The sequence below is a fragment of the Staurois parvus genome, unplaced genomic scaffold (assembly GCF_062004578.1).
Source record: "Staurois parvus isolate SC_StPar_1 unplaced genomic scaffold, SC_StPar_1.0 ptg000099l, whole genome shotgun sequence".
Lineage (NCBI taxonomy): Eukaryota > Metazoa > Chordata > Amphibia > Anura > Ranidae > Staurois > Staurois parvus.
The window spans coordinates 5,127,447-5,143,284 of NW_028317895.1; the positions used below are offsets into that span (position 1 = coordinate 5,127,447).

A 15,838-nucleotide genomic window follows, 5' to 3' on the forward strand; every position below is an offset into this window, starting at 1 on the left:
TGGGAATTGAAATGCCAGGAATCGATTGATTCCTACTGTGAGTGGCCAGGTGTGACCGCTGGCCCCCATACAGTATGATGACAGGTCCCTGGTGTTTACAGCTATTCATGGCTCCTACTGCACAGCCAGCAATGTGTGTGCATCCTGCAGCAGTCACCACAGGTCATCAATGGCTGTGTGGACAGCCATGAATACTGGGGCCACCGGCGACCCGTCATTCTAGTGAATCAGGCCGGTGGCCGCACCTAGCCACTGGTGGCCGCAGCAGGAATCAGAAGATTTCTGCCTCTTCCATTCCTACTAATACTAGGTTCACACATGTGGGCTGAACAAAAGAAAACTATGGAACGTTTGGGCGGCAATCTCCTCCACTGAGCTATTGTGTTCTGATAGGGAAACCGTCTTCCACCCGGCCAGAATACACTGATCAGCGCTCACAGCCATTGGCTACCAGGTCTGATCAGATGCTGGTTTTCCAGCATGCCCATTTGACAGAAGCCAGACGTTAAACCAGCTTCTGTTGGAAAGGCTACTGTACACTCTGGTTGAATGTCCGCCAGTTTCTCCTTAACCAGTAGTTATTTGGCTCATATGTATCAGCCTTAAGGGGTAATACTTAATAATTCCTCGCTTCAGCAGGGTCCCTCCATATGTGCGATCAGTCTTCCTCAGCCTCTTTTCCAAGACATTCCTAGCCACGGTCACATGCTCTCCTCACTTTAAATGCAGGACCAACACTCCTGCATTGTACATCATGACAGCTTGGAGCTCTGGAGCAAGGAACATGGAAAGTAACACAGCCTGTTCCTGTACATCCTGGAGTAATAATTGCAGTGGGGGTGGGCTTTTGCAAGAATTTTTTTTTTTCCCATCTTGAAACTGGGTTTTAATATTATCCACATGGTAAGATAAAGTAACTCCATTCTAGAGAAGTATGGGTTAACAACCTAGGATTGATCCTGATGCTGCATCTGTTCCCTGCCGACTCTACACTGAGAACTGAGCGATCAGACCGCTGATCACTCAGTTCTCAGTGTTCTGTGAGCAGAGAGCTGGTGACTGTCAGTCACTAGCTCTCTGCTGTGCCCCTCTAGTGCTCACTGGCACGCTGGGCTGTGGAAGGGGAGAGAGCAGATGGCTCAGGTTCCCGGCAGATTGCTGAGAGGCTGAGCCAGGTGCTGGTCCAGGCTTCTAGGTGAATCCCAACCATATAGTCAGTACCTTTTCTGAATCTGGACTGGCTCTGTGATATCAGGGCTAAACCTGGTGTCGGCTGAAAACAGGTCACAGGAGTGAAAAACGAATTGCACTTCTATGACCGCCAGAAGAAGTATAGCCAAAAGAGCTTTGGCTATACTTCTCCTTTTTAAAGCTGAACTCCAGTGAAAAGATTGGTTTGCGCTTGCAGTGGGCCCCCTTTTCCGCTGCAAGGGTTAACTGCCCATTTTGTCCAGGGGATGATGAATAAAATGGTTTACTTGCCTTTTTTCCTTGCTTCATCAGCAGCTGCCACTCTTCTCCACTATCTGATGTTCCGAGAGGGCCCTTGGCATCTTCCTGTACAATGCAGGACTGCTGGTCTTGTATTGTACAGGATGATGTCAGAGAGCTGCAACTGGAGGTTTCTGGGTACTGCCCACATAAATGTAACACCTTATTCATCATCTTCTGGGCAAAACAAGCAGTTAACCTTTGCAGTAGGAGGAAGACCATTGTAGGGTTAGTTATTTTTTTTTTTTTTCAGGAGTTCAGCTTTGCAAACTCAGAGTAACCTGTCCACAGGGTGACAACACTATTGTGTGATGTCACTACAGAACAGCATTGTCATCCTGTCAAAGGAAGCAGGTATGTCCTTTTTTTATTTTGCCTATTATTCCACCTTAAGGGTTCATGTACACGGGGCGTTTGGATAACTCTTCTGAACGATGGAAACTGACTGCTGGAAAACGTAGGTTAAAAAATGTCAGTTTAGCCGCGTTTATGTGCGTTTTGTGTTTAGAAGCATTTTTAAAAGATAACTTCAGGAGACCTTCCCAAATGCCCAGAATGCACTGAAAAATAGTTTAAAAATTAACTATTTGAGACATTTTGAGAGAGAGAGAGAGCAGAAGCAGAGAGAGCAGTATGTGTTGAGATGACCTGTCTTTTCTGGTTGTATTCACTATGAATCCCATCATGCGTATAATGCAGCACGTTCTACCATTTTTTTCCTTCACGCAAAACCTGCAACTGACTGCTCTGGTGTGCTAGGTCCACTTGAATACATGGAAAACTCTTTGCATTAATTTCTGATGATGAAAAAAGGCTCTGGACATGGAACAGTTAAAAAACCCTTCTAAACGCGGTTATCCGCGTTTACAAGCGTTTGGTGTTTGAAATGCCAGTAAAATCTACTCCTGAACGCAAGTTTTGTGCGTTCAAAAAACGACTGTAAACTCAACTGCCTGTAAACAACTGTAAGCGACTATGTGTACATGGACACATAGGAAAACATTAGGGAGAGTTCAGGGGCTGCTGAAAAAAACGCTCCTGAACATCAGTTTAGCAGCTGCAGTGTACATGAGCCCTAAGTCACTAACTATGGAAAAGGTTGTGCCGTATGTATGTTTCCCTGGCTCTACAGGTACATGTTCAAGTTTTAAATTTGTCCTAGTATTTGAGAGCACTGCTTCTCCCGTGATGCAACGAGATCTTTCCTAGGTTGCGAGTCCATGAAGCTCTGCACTCCAAAAGGTGGGCTTTATTCAGACTGCTGAAATGCCTGCAGAGCAGTGAATTTACTAATACCGGTAAATATGTTGCACTACCCCCTTTTTAAATGTGTAGCCAATAACATAAATGCATAAAAATCACTAAAATAACAGTGGCAAAGTGAATCAAAGTGTTAGTGACCAGCGCCATCCTTAATAGGAATCACATGGCATAAAAGCCCATAACCAGTGTGTATTCTGTGTGAACAATAATTGCACATGCCAGCATCAGTGATCCACCACCAATGCAAATTCAAGCCTCTTACCAGAAACACAGGACCTTCACATTAAAGGGCAAACGTAAGTAAGTGTGACCCTGAAGCTCCAGCCAGCAAACAGCCGCGCTTACTTGTGTTTTTTGTATTTTTCTTTTTTTTTAAACAAGCATGTCATACTTACCTGTTCTATGCAATAGTTTTGCATAGAGCACCCCCTAACCTTCTCTTCTCAGGTCCCCTGTCGATGCGCCTGGCCCCCAATCTCCCCTCCCTTTCCTGCTTGCTATGGGGCAACTCGTGCAGGTTCACTCCTGAGCCGTGCTCTGTGTGTCCATTTACACACAGAGTGAGGCTTCTCCCCGCACCCACTCCCTCCTCTCTGGCTGTGATTGACAGTAGCAGGAGTCGATGGTCTATGAGAAGGGAGAGAGGAAAGGGAGCACAGTGCTCTTGTGCACATACTGGATTGAGATTGGGCTCAGGTAGGTATTAGGGCAGACTGGGGGGTGGATGATGATCACCTCCAAAAAAAAAAAAAAAAAAAAAAGAGACAGTGTACACAGAGTAAACCTGTATAAAATGTGAAATGTATTACTAAAAACAATGGGTACTCAAATAGGAAGAAATAACAGGATGGAACATACAAATGCTGGTCTGCAGCCAGCCCGCTAAGCCCTGTCTGATGCATTTCATCACAAGGGGACATTGTCATGGGCCAGTGCACTTTTTACCGAGGTGATTATCATCTTAAGCATGGCTTTTTGCTGGCTGGAGCTTCAGGATCACACTTATACCCTTTATGACCTCTTATGTGGAGGTCCTGTGCTTCTGGTTGGAGGCTTGGATTTGCAACGTTGGTGGATCACTGGAGCATGTGTGATCTATTGATTGTTATTCACACAGAATACTCACTGGAGATGGATTTTTATGCTATGTGGTTCCTATTACAGATGTTACTTTGATTCACTTTGTCACTGTATTATATTATTTAGTTTTTTTATGCTTTTATGTTATTGATTGCACATTTAACTTCACACTCCATATTTGATATTCATATACTTTTGAACGTGACTCTCCTAGTTATACACATATGGGTTTGTTTGTTTTTTTACAAACGTTAATATATGAATGACACCTAGCGCTGAGTTTTTTTCACTTTATCTGCAGAGCAGTGTGCTTGAATGGAACAACCCCAGCTAGGATGTGAGGATTGCGTGTTTTTTGTTTTTTTTTACCAGCTCTTTTCCCTTTTTACTAAAAGAAAATACAGTGGGGATTGAAAGTTTGGGCACCCCAGCTAAAAATTTGTATTAATGTGCATAAAGAAGGCAAGGAAAGATGGAAAAATCTCCAAAAGGCATCAAATTACAGATTAGACATTCTTATAATATGTCAACAAAAGTTAGATTTTATTTCCATCATTTACACTTTCAAAATAACAGAAAGCAAAAAAATGGCGTCTGCAAAAGTTTTGGCACCCTGCAGAGTTAATATCTTGTACTGCCCCCTTTGCAAAGCTGAGACCTGCCAGTGTCATGGATTGTTCTCAATCATCGTCTGGGAAGACCAGGTGATGTCAATCTCAAAGGTTTTAAATGCCCAGACTCATCTGACCTTGCCCCAACAATCAGCACCATGGGTTCTTCTAAGCAGTTGTCTAGAAAACTGAAACTGAAAATAGTTGACGCTCACAAAGCTGGAGAAGGCTATAAGAAGATAGCAAAGCGTTTTCAGATGTCAATATCCTCTATTCAGAATGTAATTAAGAAATGGCAGTCATCAGGAACAGTGGAAGTTAAAGCAAGATCTGGAAGACCAAGAAAAATGCACATTAATACAAATTTTTAGCTGGGGTGCCCAAACTTTCGATCCCCACTGTAGATAAGTAAAAATATGCTTTTATTTATCTACACGCTTGATTTTGGAAATTCTCGTTGATCTAAAAGAGTAAACTTATGGAAAATGTAACTTGTTTGGCTAGTTATCGTTGATATGGTTTGTGTCAGTATCAGATACTGGAGAGCTGCTAGATAAAAAACATTATTTTTATTTAGTTATGGTAGCTAAACAGCACTTTCGCCTTGCAGCATCCGGTGTCCTGGATTTCATCTTCACCAAGGATATGATCTGCATAGAGTTTTTTGCCTTGTGTGTTTCCTCCCACAATCCTGAAATACCTGTCCAGTGTTTTGGCTCGCACCCAAACTGGTCATACTGTCTATGTATATGTGTTGAGAGCTATGGTAAAGCTTTTAGTTTAATAACTGGGTAAGGTAAGTGTGCAGAAACCCTCAGCAACCATCTTTTGTTGCTCTAAACTGACAAAATGTGACTTACTGCTGTATTTTGTTGATTACCGTTGCTCCTTACACTTCTTTTTTTTTTTTTTTTTTTAAAGAACCTGTCCACCCAAAAGTGACTTTTCTTGTGCAGGTGGAATGTGGCGCATTATCCACTGGATTCTTCTATTTCTTCTGTGATCCAATGGCAGGGATCTCACTACTATAATTTCTAGCTTTCTTCTGTCCAGTGTTTAGGATGTTTCACCTACTGTAGTCTCCACCTTGTAAAATTGGTAAAAAAAAACCCAGAGCAAGAGTGGGACTCCATGTAATGTCTGTTGGAAAATATGCAGATCACCTGTCCGTGAGAGATACAAGGATCTATTAAAGAGGGAAAAACTCTGGAAGCTGTGCCCAAAAGGCAGAAAGAAAGGACTGTCATCAGTATTACATGTGGCTTCATTGCAGCTGATTTTTTTTTTTTTTTTTGCTGCTGACTTTCCACACTTTGTTCTGCACAGTCTCTAGGGAGGTGGCCATCTTGGTAGAGGTAGGGTTTTGCTTCCTCATGACAGAGCCTCCAGCAAAGAAAACGGTGAGCAGCTCAATAGTAACCTCATTAATCACACTCCAAGTTGTGTAGACTAGCATTCTGAGGAAGCAGTGCCGTAGATTGGCACTACAGATATACAGCTATGATACTGTAAGCACTGAAGTGCCTAGGCACACTCGCATAACAGGAATTAGGTACAATTATCATTTCTAAATGTGTCCGTTTAACATGGCAAATCTTCACTTTTTGTGTTCAGGTGTAATTTAAAGCCTAAGTAAGCCCTAGTGTTTTCAATCACTTAGGTTCTGGCACATATTGGTCAAGATATCTTCATATCAGTTTACAAAAACACAGATACAGTAAATAGTTTTTCTTAGATGTCAGCTGACTGCAAGATTGATCCCTTCTGGTCTCCAGGGCCAGTACTGTAGATCGTTGCAGCCATGTGTCTGAGATGTCACTGCTGGCTTTCTTAACCATGTCGGGGTGGCATAGAAAGCATGGCTGACTGCGTCACAGGCTGACAAAGCGACATTACAGACACACTTGGGGGGGATTCATTAAGAGTTGCTATAACACACTTTGATTCCATCTTGACACCGCATGGCAGATGTTGATTGATACTGGAAAACAAGGTAGCAGAAGGCGCACCAGCCTTGCGTATTACTTTTGCGTATTACTGTTCCGATTGCTGCCCCCTAAGGGCTGGGAGTACTGGAAAACAAGGAACATATGGAACACCAGCCTTGCGTATCACCCTTTGTGATAGTTTTATTGTGTTAATAAAATGAATATATACTCACAAACGACTTCATAATAAAGGCACATCAAAAGTCCACAATTAACTTGAGTTTGTCGTGAACTTTTGATGTGCCTTTATTGAGTCGTTTGTGAGTATATATTCATTTTATTAATACAGTAAAACTATCACAAAGGTGATACGCAAGGCTGGTGCTCCCTCTGTTCCTTGTTTTCCAGTACTCCCAGCCCTTGGGGGACAGCAATCAGAACAGACAAAGAACCTGTGATCCATTGTCAGCCAGTGTACTGCTCTTAAGTGCAAGAGATTGTTTGTTTGTTTTTCTTTGTCTTTAAATGTTGGTTGGTGCAGGTGACAAAATTTGGGGCAAGCATCATGTGCAGAGTCACAATGATGCCAGAGTGTGCCCTGGTGCCCACATGCGGCCCTTTAACACTTCCTTCCCTCCAGACACTAATCTGCGTTTCCCTACTGCCCTCTTTAAGCAATGACTTGTACCAGGCTTGTGTAATATGTCTCCATTCAGTCTCCTGAAGCATGTCCCAACAATTCCTATAGCATGTTCACGGTCTCTGAAAGTGTCCTGCAGCATGTCCGCAGTCTCTGACCATTTCTACCATTTCTGGTTGGGGGTTCCTCTCCCCCACAGCTGAAATCAGCACAGTTGTACGGGGCTCTGCCTGCACTGCCATGTCATTCATTCAGAGATCTGCGAAATAATAAACTACTGTCACCATGGCAGATGGACTGCAAGCGTGCTGTGCTATTCACTCTTCCTATAGCTCTGAAACTGAAGCCTATACAGAGGAATGGGCACAGAGTTGTAGGAAGAGTGTGCAATGCTCTGCATTCACGGGTGCAATGCTCTGCAGGGTTCTGTTAAAAAAAAATAACAAATGCACTTTCTTTTTTCCTGAAGAAATGTGTGCTTTTATAATTTTTTTTCATACAAGTCAACTTCTCCTTTTAAGCATCTTATAAATCAGAATATACATTTAGGTGGACAAGCCCCTTAAACTTTTAGTGTTCGTCAACCTGCAGAATGTCGAGGGCACACTGGAAATGTTTGAGCCTCTACAGCTGCTCTTTTAGATCAAATGTCATCATTGCCTCTACTTCTCTAGATGTCCTCACTGGCCTTTTGTTCTTCCCACCCTGTGGATTGAGCTTTTAATGGCATTACTTTCCAGCAGCCTCTTTGTGTTAGCCCACCTAATGTCAGTCAAAATGCATGTGACAAAAACAAAAGTACGAGATCTGAGTTCGCTCATAACATTTCTTTAAGGGAACAGGCACAAATATTTTTGACTTTAAATATATATAATATCATTCACAAATATATGTAAAATGTAAGAATTGTGTTTTAAGATGATTACTATATTTTTACATGTTATTCGCTTTAGCTTAACACATGTTTGGGTCAGTTTTCTCAAAGTTAACTAAAGACATGTATACCTGTCAGCAGTAAAAACATAATTTAAATGCTGACTATAAGAGCCAGGTAAAAAAAAAAACTGTTATTTACAAATTATTGCGTTTCTGTGTCCTACAGATCACGATTATCACAGTCTTTGTGACCGGCAACCCATTGGCCGTCTTCTGTTCCGTCAATTTTGTGAGACTCGGCCAGAGTTGTTGCGTTGTGTCCACTTCCTAGATGCTGTGGTGAGAGTGCTATATACACATTATACAGCAGGCTATAAATTTTTCCTGTGCTACAAACCTCATTATTTCTTTCTTTCTAAGGCTGAATATGAAGTATCTCCAGACGAGAAGCGTAAAGAATGTGGTCAGCTACTGATTCAAAAATACCTCACTAGTACGGTAAGGATTTGGGGCTTATAAACCATTGCCTACCAAGCAATTTTACCCCCTTCTTGCCCATGCTAATTTTTAGCGCTGTTGCACTTTGAATGACAATTGCACGGTTATGCAACACTGTACCCAAACAAAATATTTATATCAGGTACTTATATAGCGCTGTCAATTTACGCAGCGCTTTACACATATATATTGTACATTCACATCAGTCCCTAACCCTCAAGGGGTATACAATCTAAGGTCCCTAACTCACATTCATACATACACATACTAGGGCCAATTTAGACAGGATCCAATTAACCTACTAGCATGTCTTTGGAGTGTAAGAGGAAACCGGAGTACCCGGAGGAAACCCACGCAGGCACAGGGAGAACATGCAAACTCCAGGCAGGTGGTGCCGTGGCTGGGATTCGAACCAACGACCCTAGTACTGTCAGGCGGAAGTGCTAACCATTTAGCCACTGTGCTGCCCTATTTATTTTTGAGAAAAATGTTTATTCTTTTTTTGAGACATATAGAGCTTTTGGTGGTATTTAATCACCACTGTTTTTTTTTTTTTTTTCTATTTTTTGCTAAACAAGTTTTATCTGTTATAAAATTTTTGTAAATAAGTAATTTTTATCCTTTTACTGATGTGCGCTAATGAGGCTGCAGTAATGGGCACTGATAGGTGGAACTGATGAGGCACTGGAAGGTGGCACTGATGGGCACTGAAATGCAGCACTCATATATGGCACTGATAAGCTGCACTGATGGGCACAGACAGGCAGCACTGACAGGCGGCACTGACTGGCACTGATAATTGGCACTAAAAGGCAGCTCTGATGGGCACTGATATGTGGCATAGATGTGCACTGGTAGGCACTGATATGGGTCATTGATGTGCACCGATGGGCACTTGTATGTAGAATTGATGGGCACTGACAGGTGGCACTGATGGGGCTACACTGATCATCAGGGCACTGATCACCAGTGCCCTGATGATCAGTGTAGATGTCTCCACTGAGGAATTCCGTTTACCGGCTGTCAGCGTGAGGAGAGAACTGCTGATAATCGGCATTTCCTTGTTTACATGCGATCAGCTGTGATTGGACACAGCTGATCACATGATGGAGCCTGTGTCATCGGCTCTTTACTGTGATCGGTGATCCACTGTGTCCCAGGGACACAGCACACCACCGATCACCGCACGCCCCCTGGGGCGTGCATGCGCAGTTAGAGTGGGAGGACGTCATATGAGCCACCACCCACCCATCATTTCCTTATATGGCGGGCGGAAGGCGGTTAAGAAAAGATAAATGAGAACTCTGGGAGGACCTGTATATATCTGAATTAGCCCATTAACAATTGTACTGCCAGAAAAACAACCCTCTGTAAAATCATTTGCACATTTCTAATAGTCCCCAAAAGGCAGAAAAAAAAAATCACATGCAGAATTCATGTGTGTCCTTCTTCCTCCTCTGCATATAACTGTTTGCAGATCTGAACCATATTAAAATAGATGCAATTTAGCATCCTTTTGATTCTCTACAGATGTGACTCTACCTTTAGCCACTAAATGGTGCTGTGCATGTAGCAAGCATTTCATCTGTAGCACCAATAAGAAAATGGCACAACCTAGATATGTTAGACAAGGGTTTCTCAACCAAGTTTCCATGAAACACCAGGGTTCCTCCAGAGGTTGCTAGGGGTTCCTTTAGCAATGAACAATTTCTGCCCCTCGGATAAGTTTCCACTGACACCATTAAAGTTTTTAGCTATCTGCAAGGGATTAATTCACCCCAATGATTACAAATGTAAGTAGCATTCTTCCCACTGACCATCACACTAACGTATCATGAGTTGTAGATGTAGTCATTTTTAGCAGGGGTCACCTGAGACCGGAAAGTTATTTCAAAGGGTTCCCCTGTATTGAAAAGGTTGAAAAAGGCTGTGCTAGAGGATATCAGAACATGCACAATTCCTTTTTCTTTATGTTGCGAGACCAGCCATGCCTTGTATGTTTGATGGCTAATTTGCATATTGATGACATGGGTAGGTCACAGCAGATAGAATAAAATTTTACTGCAATATATTTGCAAATATGTATAACATGGTCATAGAGATGTGTATTGTATTTCATCCTCAACCTTAACATCTTTAAGTTTAATTGTAATTATTTTATGGTGACCATATCAGAAAGCAGCCTCTTCATTTTTTTTTTTTTTTTTTTTTTTCAGTAAATTAGTAAATTGACACTAGATTAGTAAATTGACACATGTGGTCTTCATAAAGATGGGTATCAAAAGCCTATCAGATAAATTACAAGTCTTGCCATGTTCCAAATGATCAATCCAGTACAGGGATGGGCAACTGTGGCCCTCTAGCTGTTGGTGAACTACAAGTCCCATCATGCCTCTGCCTTTGGGAGTCATGCTTGTAACTGTCAGATGTGCAATGCCTCATGGGACCTGTAGTTCTACAACAGTTGGAGGGCCACAGTTGCCCACCCCTGATCTAGTAGACTGTCTTGGCATTGTTTTGAGTCCAGCAGTATAGTACTTACACTATGTTCTAAGCCAAGCAGTATTGATTACTCTTAGCATGTTCTAAACTTAGCAGTATAGTCAATAATCTTGCCTAGCATGTGCAAACGTAGGATATTGGACCGTCTTGGCATGTTCCAGGCCAAGCAGTTTAGTAGACAGTCTCAGCATGTCCCAAGCTTTGCAGTATAGTGAACAGTTTAAAGGGTAACTCCACTTTTTTGTATAAAAAAAAAAACAATTTATACACACACACACGCCCCATATACAATTGCGAGATAAGTATGTGTACAAATCGCCCCTCAGAAACACTATTTCCGGCTTATATGATTAGGTTACTGATATTCTCAGAAGTCTGCACTAAGATACAAGTCAGATTTCAGGCATCCCCTGCAACAAAAATTAAATTTTTGGTGAGATACTCCCAATAGGAAATCATGTCTACAGGGAAGCAGACCCTACAATTGTCCTCATTAGAGCCCAGCAAGTGCAGCAGCTGATTTGATAATTAGGAAACTACTCCCATTAGATTAACTCTGCACATGGACCCAGACAAACAGCTCTTTCTTCAGAATAACTAAAAGTAGGACTATGCAACAAAGTTTGTTAAAATCCTTTCAGTGTACATAGCTGACCCAGAGGGGAATGTTTTTTTTTTCTTCTCAACAATAGTGGAGTTACTCATTCAGCATGTTCAAAGCCTAACAGAATAGTGGACAGTGGACTCTATTAGTATGTTTCAAGCCCAGCAGTATAGTGATTACTCTACTCTTGGCATGTTCCAAGCATAGGAGTATATTGGACAGTTTAAGCATGTTCTAAACACAGCAGTATATTGGAAAGTCTTGGCATGTTCCAAGCCCAGTAATATAATGGACAGTCTTCACATGTTTCAAGCTCAACAGTATGGTGGATTGTCTTGGCATGTTTCAAGCCCAGTAGTATAGTGGATCTTCTTGGCATGTTTCAAGCCCAGCAGTATGGTGCACCGTCTTGGTACATTTCAGGCCCAGCAGTATAGTGGACAGTCTTGGTACGTTTCAAGCCCAGCAGTATAGTGGACAGTCTTGGCACGTTTCAAGCCCAGCAGTATGGTCGGTTGTCTTGGCGTGTTTGAAGCTCAGCAGTACAGTGGACTGTCTTGGCATATTTCAAGCCTGGCAGTATGGTGCACGGTCTTGGCATGTTTCAAGCCCAGCAGTATGGTGGACGGTCTTGGCATGTTTCAAGCCCAGCAGTATGGTGGACGGTCTTGGCATGTTTCAAGCCCAGCAGTATGGTGGACGGTCTTGGCATGTTTCAAGCCCAGCAGTATGGTGGACGGTCTTGGCATGTTTCAAGCCCAGCAGTATGGTGGACGGTCTTGGCATGTTTCAAGCCCAGCAGTATGGTGGACGGTCTTGGCATGTTTCAAGCCCAGCAGTATGGTGGACGGTCTTGGCATGTTTCAAGCCCAGCAGTATGGTGGACGGTCTTGGCATGTTTCAAGCCCAGCAGTATGGTGGACGGTCTTGGCATGTTTCAAGCCCAGCAGTATGGTGGACGGTCTTGGCATGTTTCAAGCCCAGCAGTATGGTGGACGGTCTTGGCATGTTTCAAGCCCAGCAGTATGGTGGACGGTCTTGGCATGTTTCAAGCCCAGCAGTATGGAGGACGGTCTTGGCATGTTTCAAGCCCAGCAGTATGGAGGACGGTCTTGGCATGTTTCAAGCCCAGCAGTATGGAGGACGGTCTTGGCATGTTTCAAGCCCAGCAGTATGGAGGACGGTCTTGGCATGTTTCAAGCCCAGCAGTATGGAGGACGGTCTTGGCATGTTTCAAGCCCAGCAGTATGGAGGACGGTCTTGGCATGTTTCAAGCCCAGCAGTATGGAGGACGGTCTTGGCATGTTTCAAGCCCAGCAGTATGGAGGACGGTCTTGGCATGTTTCAAGCCCAGCAGTATGGAGGACGGTCTTGGCATGTTTCAAGCCCAGCAGTATGGAGGACGGTCTTGGCATGTTTCAAGCCCAGCAGTATGGAGGACGGTCTTGGCATGTTTCAAGCCCAGCAGTATGGAGGACGGTCTTGGCATGTTTCAAGCCCAGCAGTATGGAGGACGGTCTTGGCATGTTTCAAGCCCAGCAGTATGGAGGACGGTCTTGGCATGTTTCAAGCCCAGCAGTATTGTGGGTTGTCTTGGCATGTTTCAAGACCAGCAGTATGGTGGACGGTCTTGGCATGTTTCAAGCCCAGCAGTATGGTGGACAGTCAATGTATAGCAAAGAAAGCCTGGTCTGCTGCATTCCATTCAATCCATTTTATTAGGCATATGTTAAGACCAAGTGACAGACAGCCCTGTTTTTCCTGTTCTCCCCCCCCCCCCCCCCCCCTTCCCCTTTGATATGCCTGTTATGCTTCATTAACATCTACTACATTGTTTGTTTGTACTGATCTTTCTACACATTTTGGTATCCATGTCTATCTCCACAACTCCTTTTTTACTTCTCCTCCATTTACAGTTTCAATTTATATCGGGTTTGTTGGAGGTAGTGCAGGGACATTCTGTCACTTCTCTGAGATACACATATATATTTTTGTTTTTCAGTGTTCAAATTTAGAGGTGAAATATATATGCATACATGTACGTTGTAGTGTTCTTATTATATTTATGATATTATTGTATTTTTTTTTATTTTTTTTTCTTTCATTTTTTTTATTTTTCTTCCTTTTTTTTTTTTTCTTTTCTTTTTCTCTTTTCTTCTTCCATCTCATTTTGCGTTTCAATTTCTTTGTTTCATCCCCACTGTTCACTTATGGATCCTTGTACATTTTTGGGGCATGTTTTGTGGAGCTGGATTGGTGTTTGGATCCTGTCTTCTACATGTCATTCTGGTCTTTACATGTGATCCGACCAAATGTAGCAGCAGGTGGACCTGGGGTTGAATATGAGAAACAGCTGCTATTGATGTTTAAAACCAATACCACTAACACCGGTCCACTGGGTAATGATTGAGCGCAGTTCTTAGTGTAAAATGCATTTACCTGGTTGTCCCCCACTGTATTTCCTCTGTCTGTCATTTGGTTTTATCATATGCCTAATAAAGTGGATTGATTGGAGTGCAGCCGACCAGGCTTTCTTTGTTATTCATTGTGCAGCACACAAGCTGGACAGTGAAACCTTTGGCTAGTAAAACCGTAAATCTATATATATTTAAACCATTTAAATATTTTTTTGCCTGGAGCTATCAAGTCTGCAGTTGTTGGGGTTATGTATGTGTCGAACTACACAGAAATCCACCACCTTGCTGGATGAACAGAAGGTGCTCCAAATGCACAGCATTAGGAGTGCTGTCCATACTGTCCATAACAGCTTATTGACTATTGACTTTATTATTTCCTGTACTAAATGACACTTCACCTTCTCCGGTGCGTGCCTATTAACACAGGGTTGAAGATTATTATGGGGGTCATAAAATCTATTATGTGTACGTGGCAATTGTTTTTCTAAAAAGTGTTTTTTGGTAAATGTGAAGAAACTAATTCTGATATTTAGGATATATGCTAGAAAGATGTAGAATAGGAAACATAGGAGTGTAAATCCTAGCAACCAATACATTTTTTTTTTTTTTTCTTTTCCTTAGCAGTTCTAGAAAACTGAGAGGCGGGATGCAGTTGGTTTGCAGGCACTTTCTTTTCCTCCACTTGTACAGAATATCTGTTACTTTAAGTAAAGTAATTGCAGCATCCCGCTGTGGGTGACTCAGGCCAATGGGCACAGCAGGACATGGAGGAGCAGTCATCTTTGGTTTTGGTGGGGCACCGCAGCGGGTGTATTCTGTTCTTTCCCTTCCCTGTCTTCTCCCCTTCCCCTCCTCATACCCTTATCTTCTTCTCTCCCCTATTTCTCATTTACCATGTCTTGAATGGTATCGCTTTTGAGTGCCTACTCTCGCACTGTCATTCGAGGAACACGACTGGTGATTTTCTTGCTGCAAGTCTAGTTGTCATCCCACCTTGCTCTTACCTTGAGATTTATTTGCATTATTTTTACTCTGATACACTATGTGTGTGTTGGAATCACTGTACTACTGATACTGCATTGTACTGCACCTTCTTTTCTCTACCTCGAATCTTAATAAAAATTGTCAGTCTTCAAAAAAAAGTAACCGCAGCATGACAAGTTCTTCTTCTAAAGATACTCCTCACTATTGGGTGCTATTTATTGCAACATATGCAACAATATTATGTAAATTCTATACAGGTATATGACATTTTGGAGATGTTCTAGAACTACATTTTAAATTGGAAGTAATGCCATGTGTGGGGTTTTTTTTTTTTTTTTTATTGGGTGTTTGGTCATGATCAATGAAAAAAGCAATGTTCAGTATGAGTTGCGTAGTATGAAACCATAATATTCATGGTGCATGTCCAGGTGTAAAGAGGCCACATATTAAAATAACTGCCTGAAATGTTCCAGGTCATCAGATCATTTGTAGATAAACCAGATCAAATGTAGATGCACTATAGGCCGTAGAAGGATATTGTATTTAAAAGTGAGTGAGCAGGGATTAAAGGTAGTAAACCAGATTGCAAGAGTGCATTTGTCAGGTATCTGTAGGGTGTATCCTTCCAGAGGTCAAATAGATCAGTCAAATGCCATAAAATGAGCTGCAAAATATAAAGAAAAGAACAGGAAGGTAAGAGAAGCAGAGGGGGAGATACCCAAGTTTAGTAGAGAGAAGGGGACTGGTAGGGGAAATGATCTGACTTTTTGGAAGGGTGTCAGTGACAGCTGTAAGCTTCTTGGTACCTGTAACTCATTGCTCAACTTCCCCTGGTGTAATCATGTGCTTCGAGGCTAGGAAAACATGGTTGGCCAAAAGGCCTTTATATTTTAAATTTATTCACTAAAGCTTCCAAAGGATTTCCTACTAAACTACAGTAAAGT

General features: G+C 42.4%; 1 protein-coding gene across 1 annotated transcript in view; it reads left to right on the top strand.

Moving 5' to 3' along the window:
• The window catches only part of GRK6 (G protein-coupled receptor kinase 6), a 94,686-nt gene that overhangs the window by 8,745 nt on the left and 70,103 nt on the right, over positions 1–15,838 (top strand). Inside the window, exons 3-4 of the mRNA XM_089671127.1 lie at positions 8,116–8,228; positions 8,310–8,387. Coding sequence (XP_089527253.1) covers positions 8,116–8,228; positions 8,310–8,387 — 191 coding nt within the window. The remainder of the gene's footprint in view (positions 1–8,115; positions 8,229–8,309; positions 8,388–15,838) is intronic.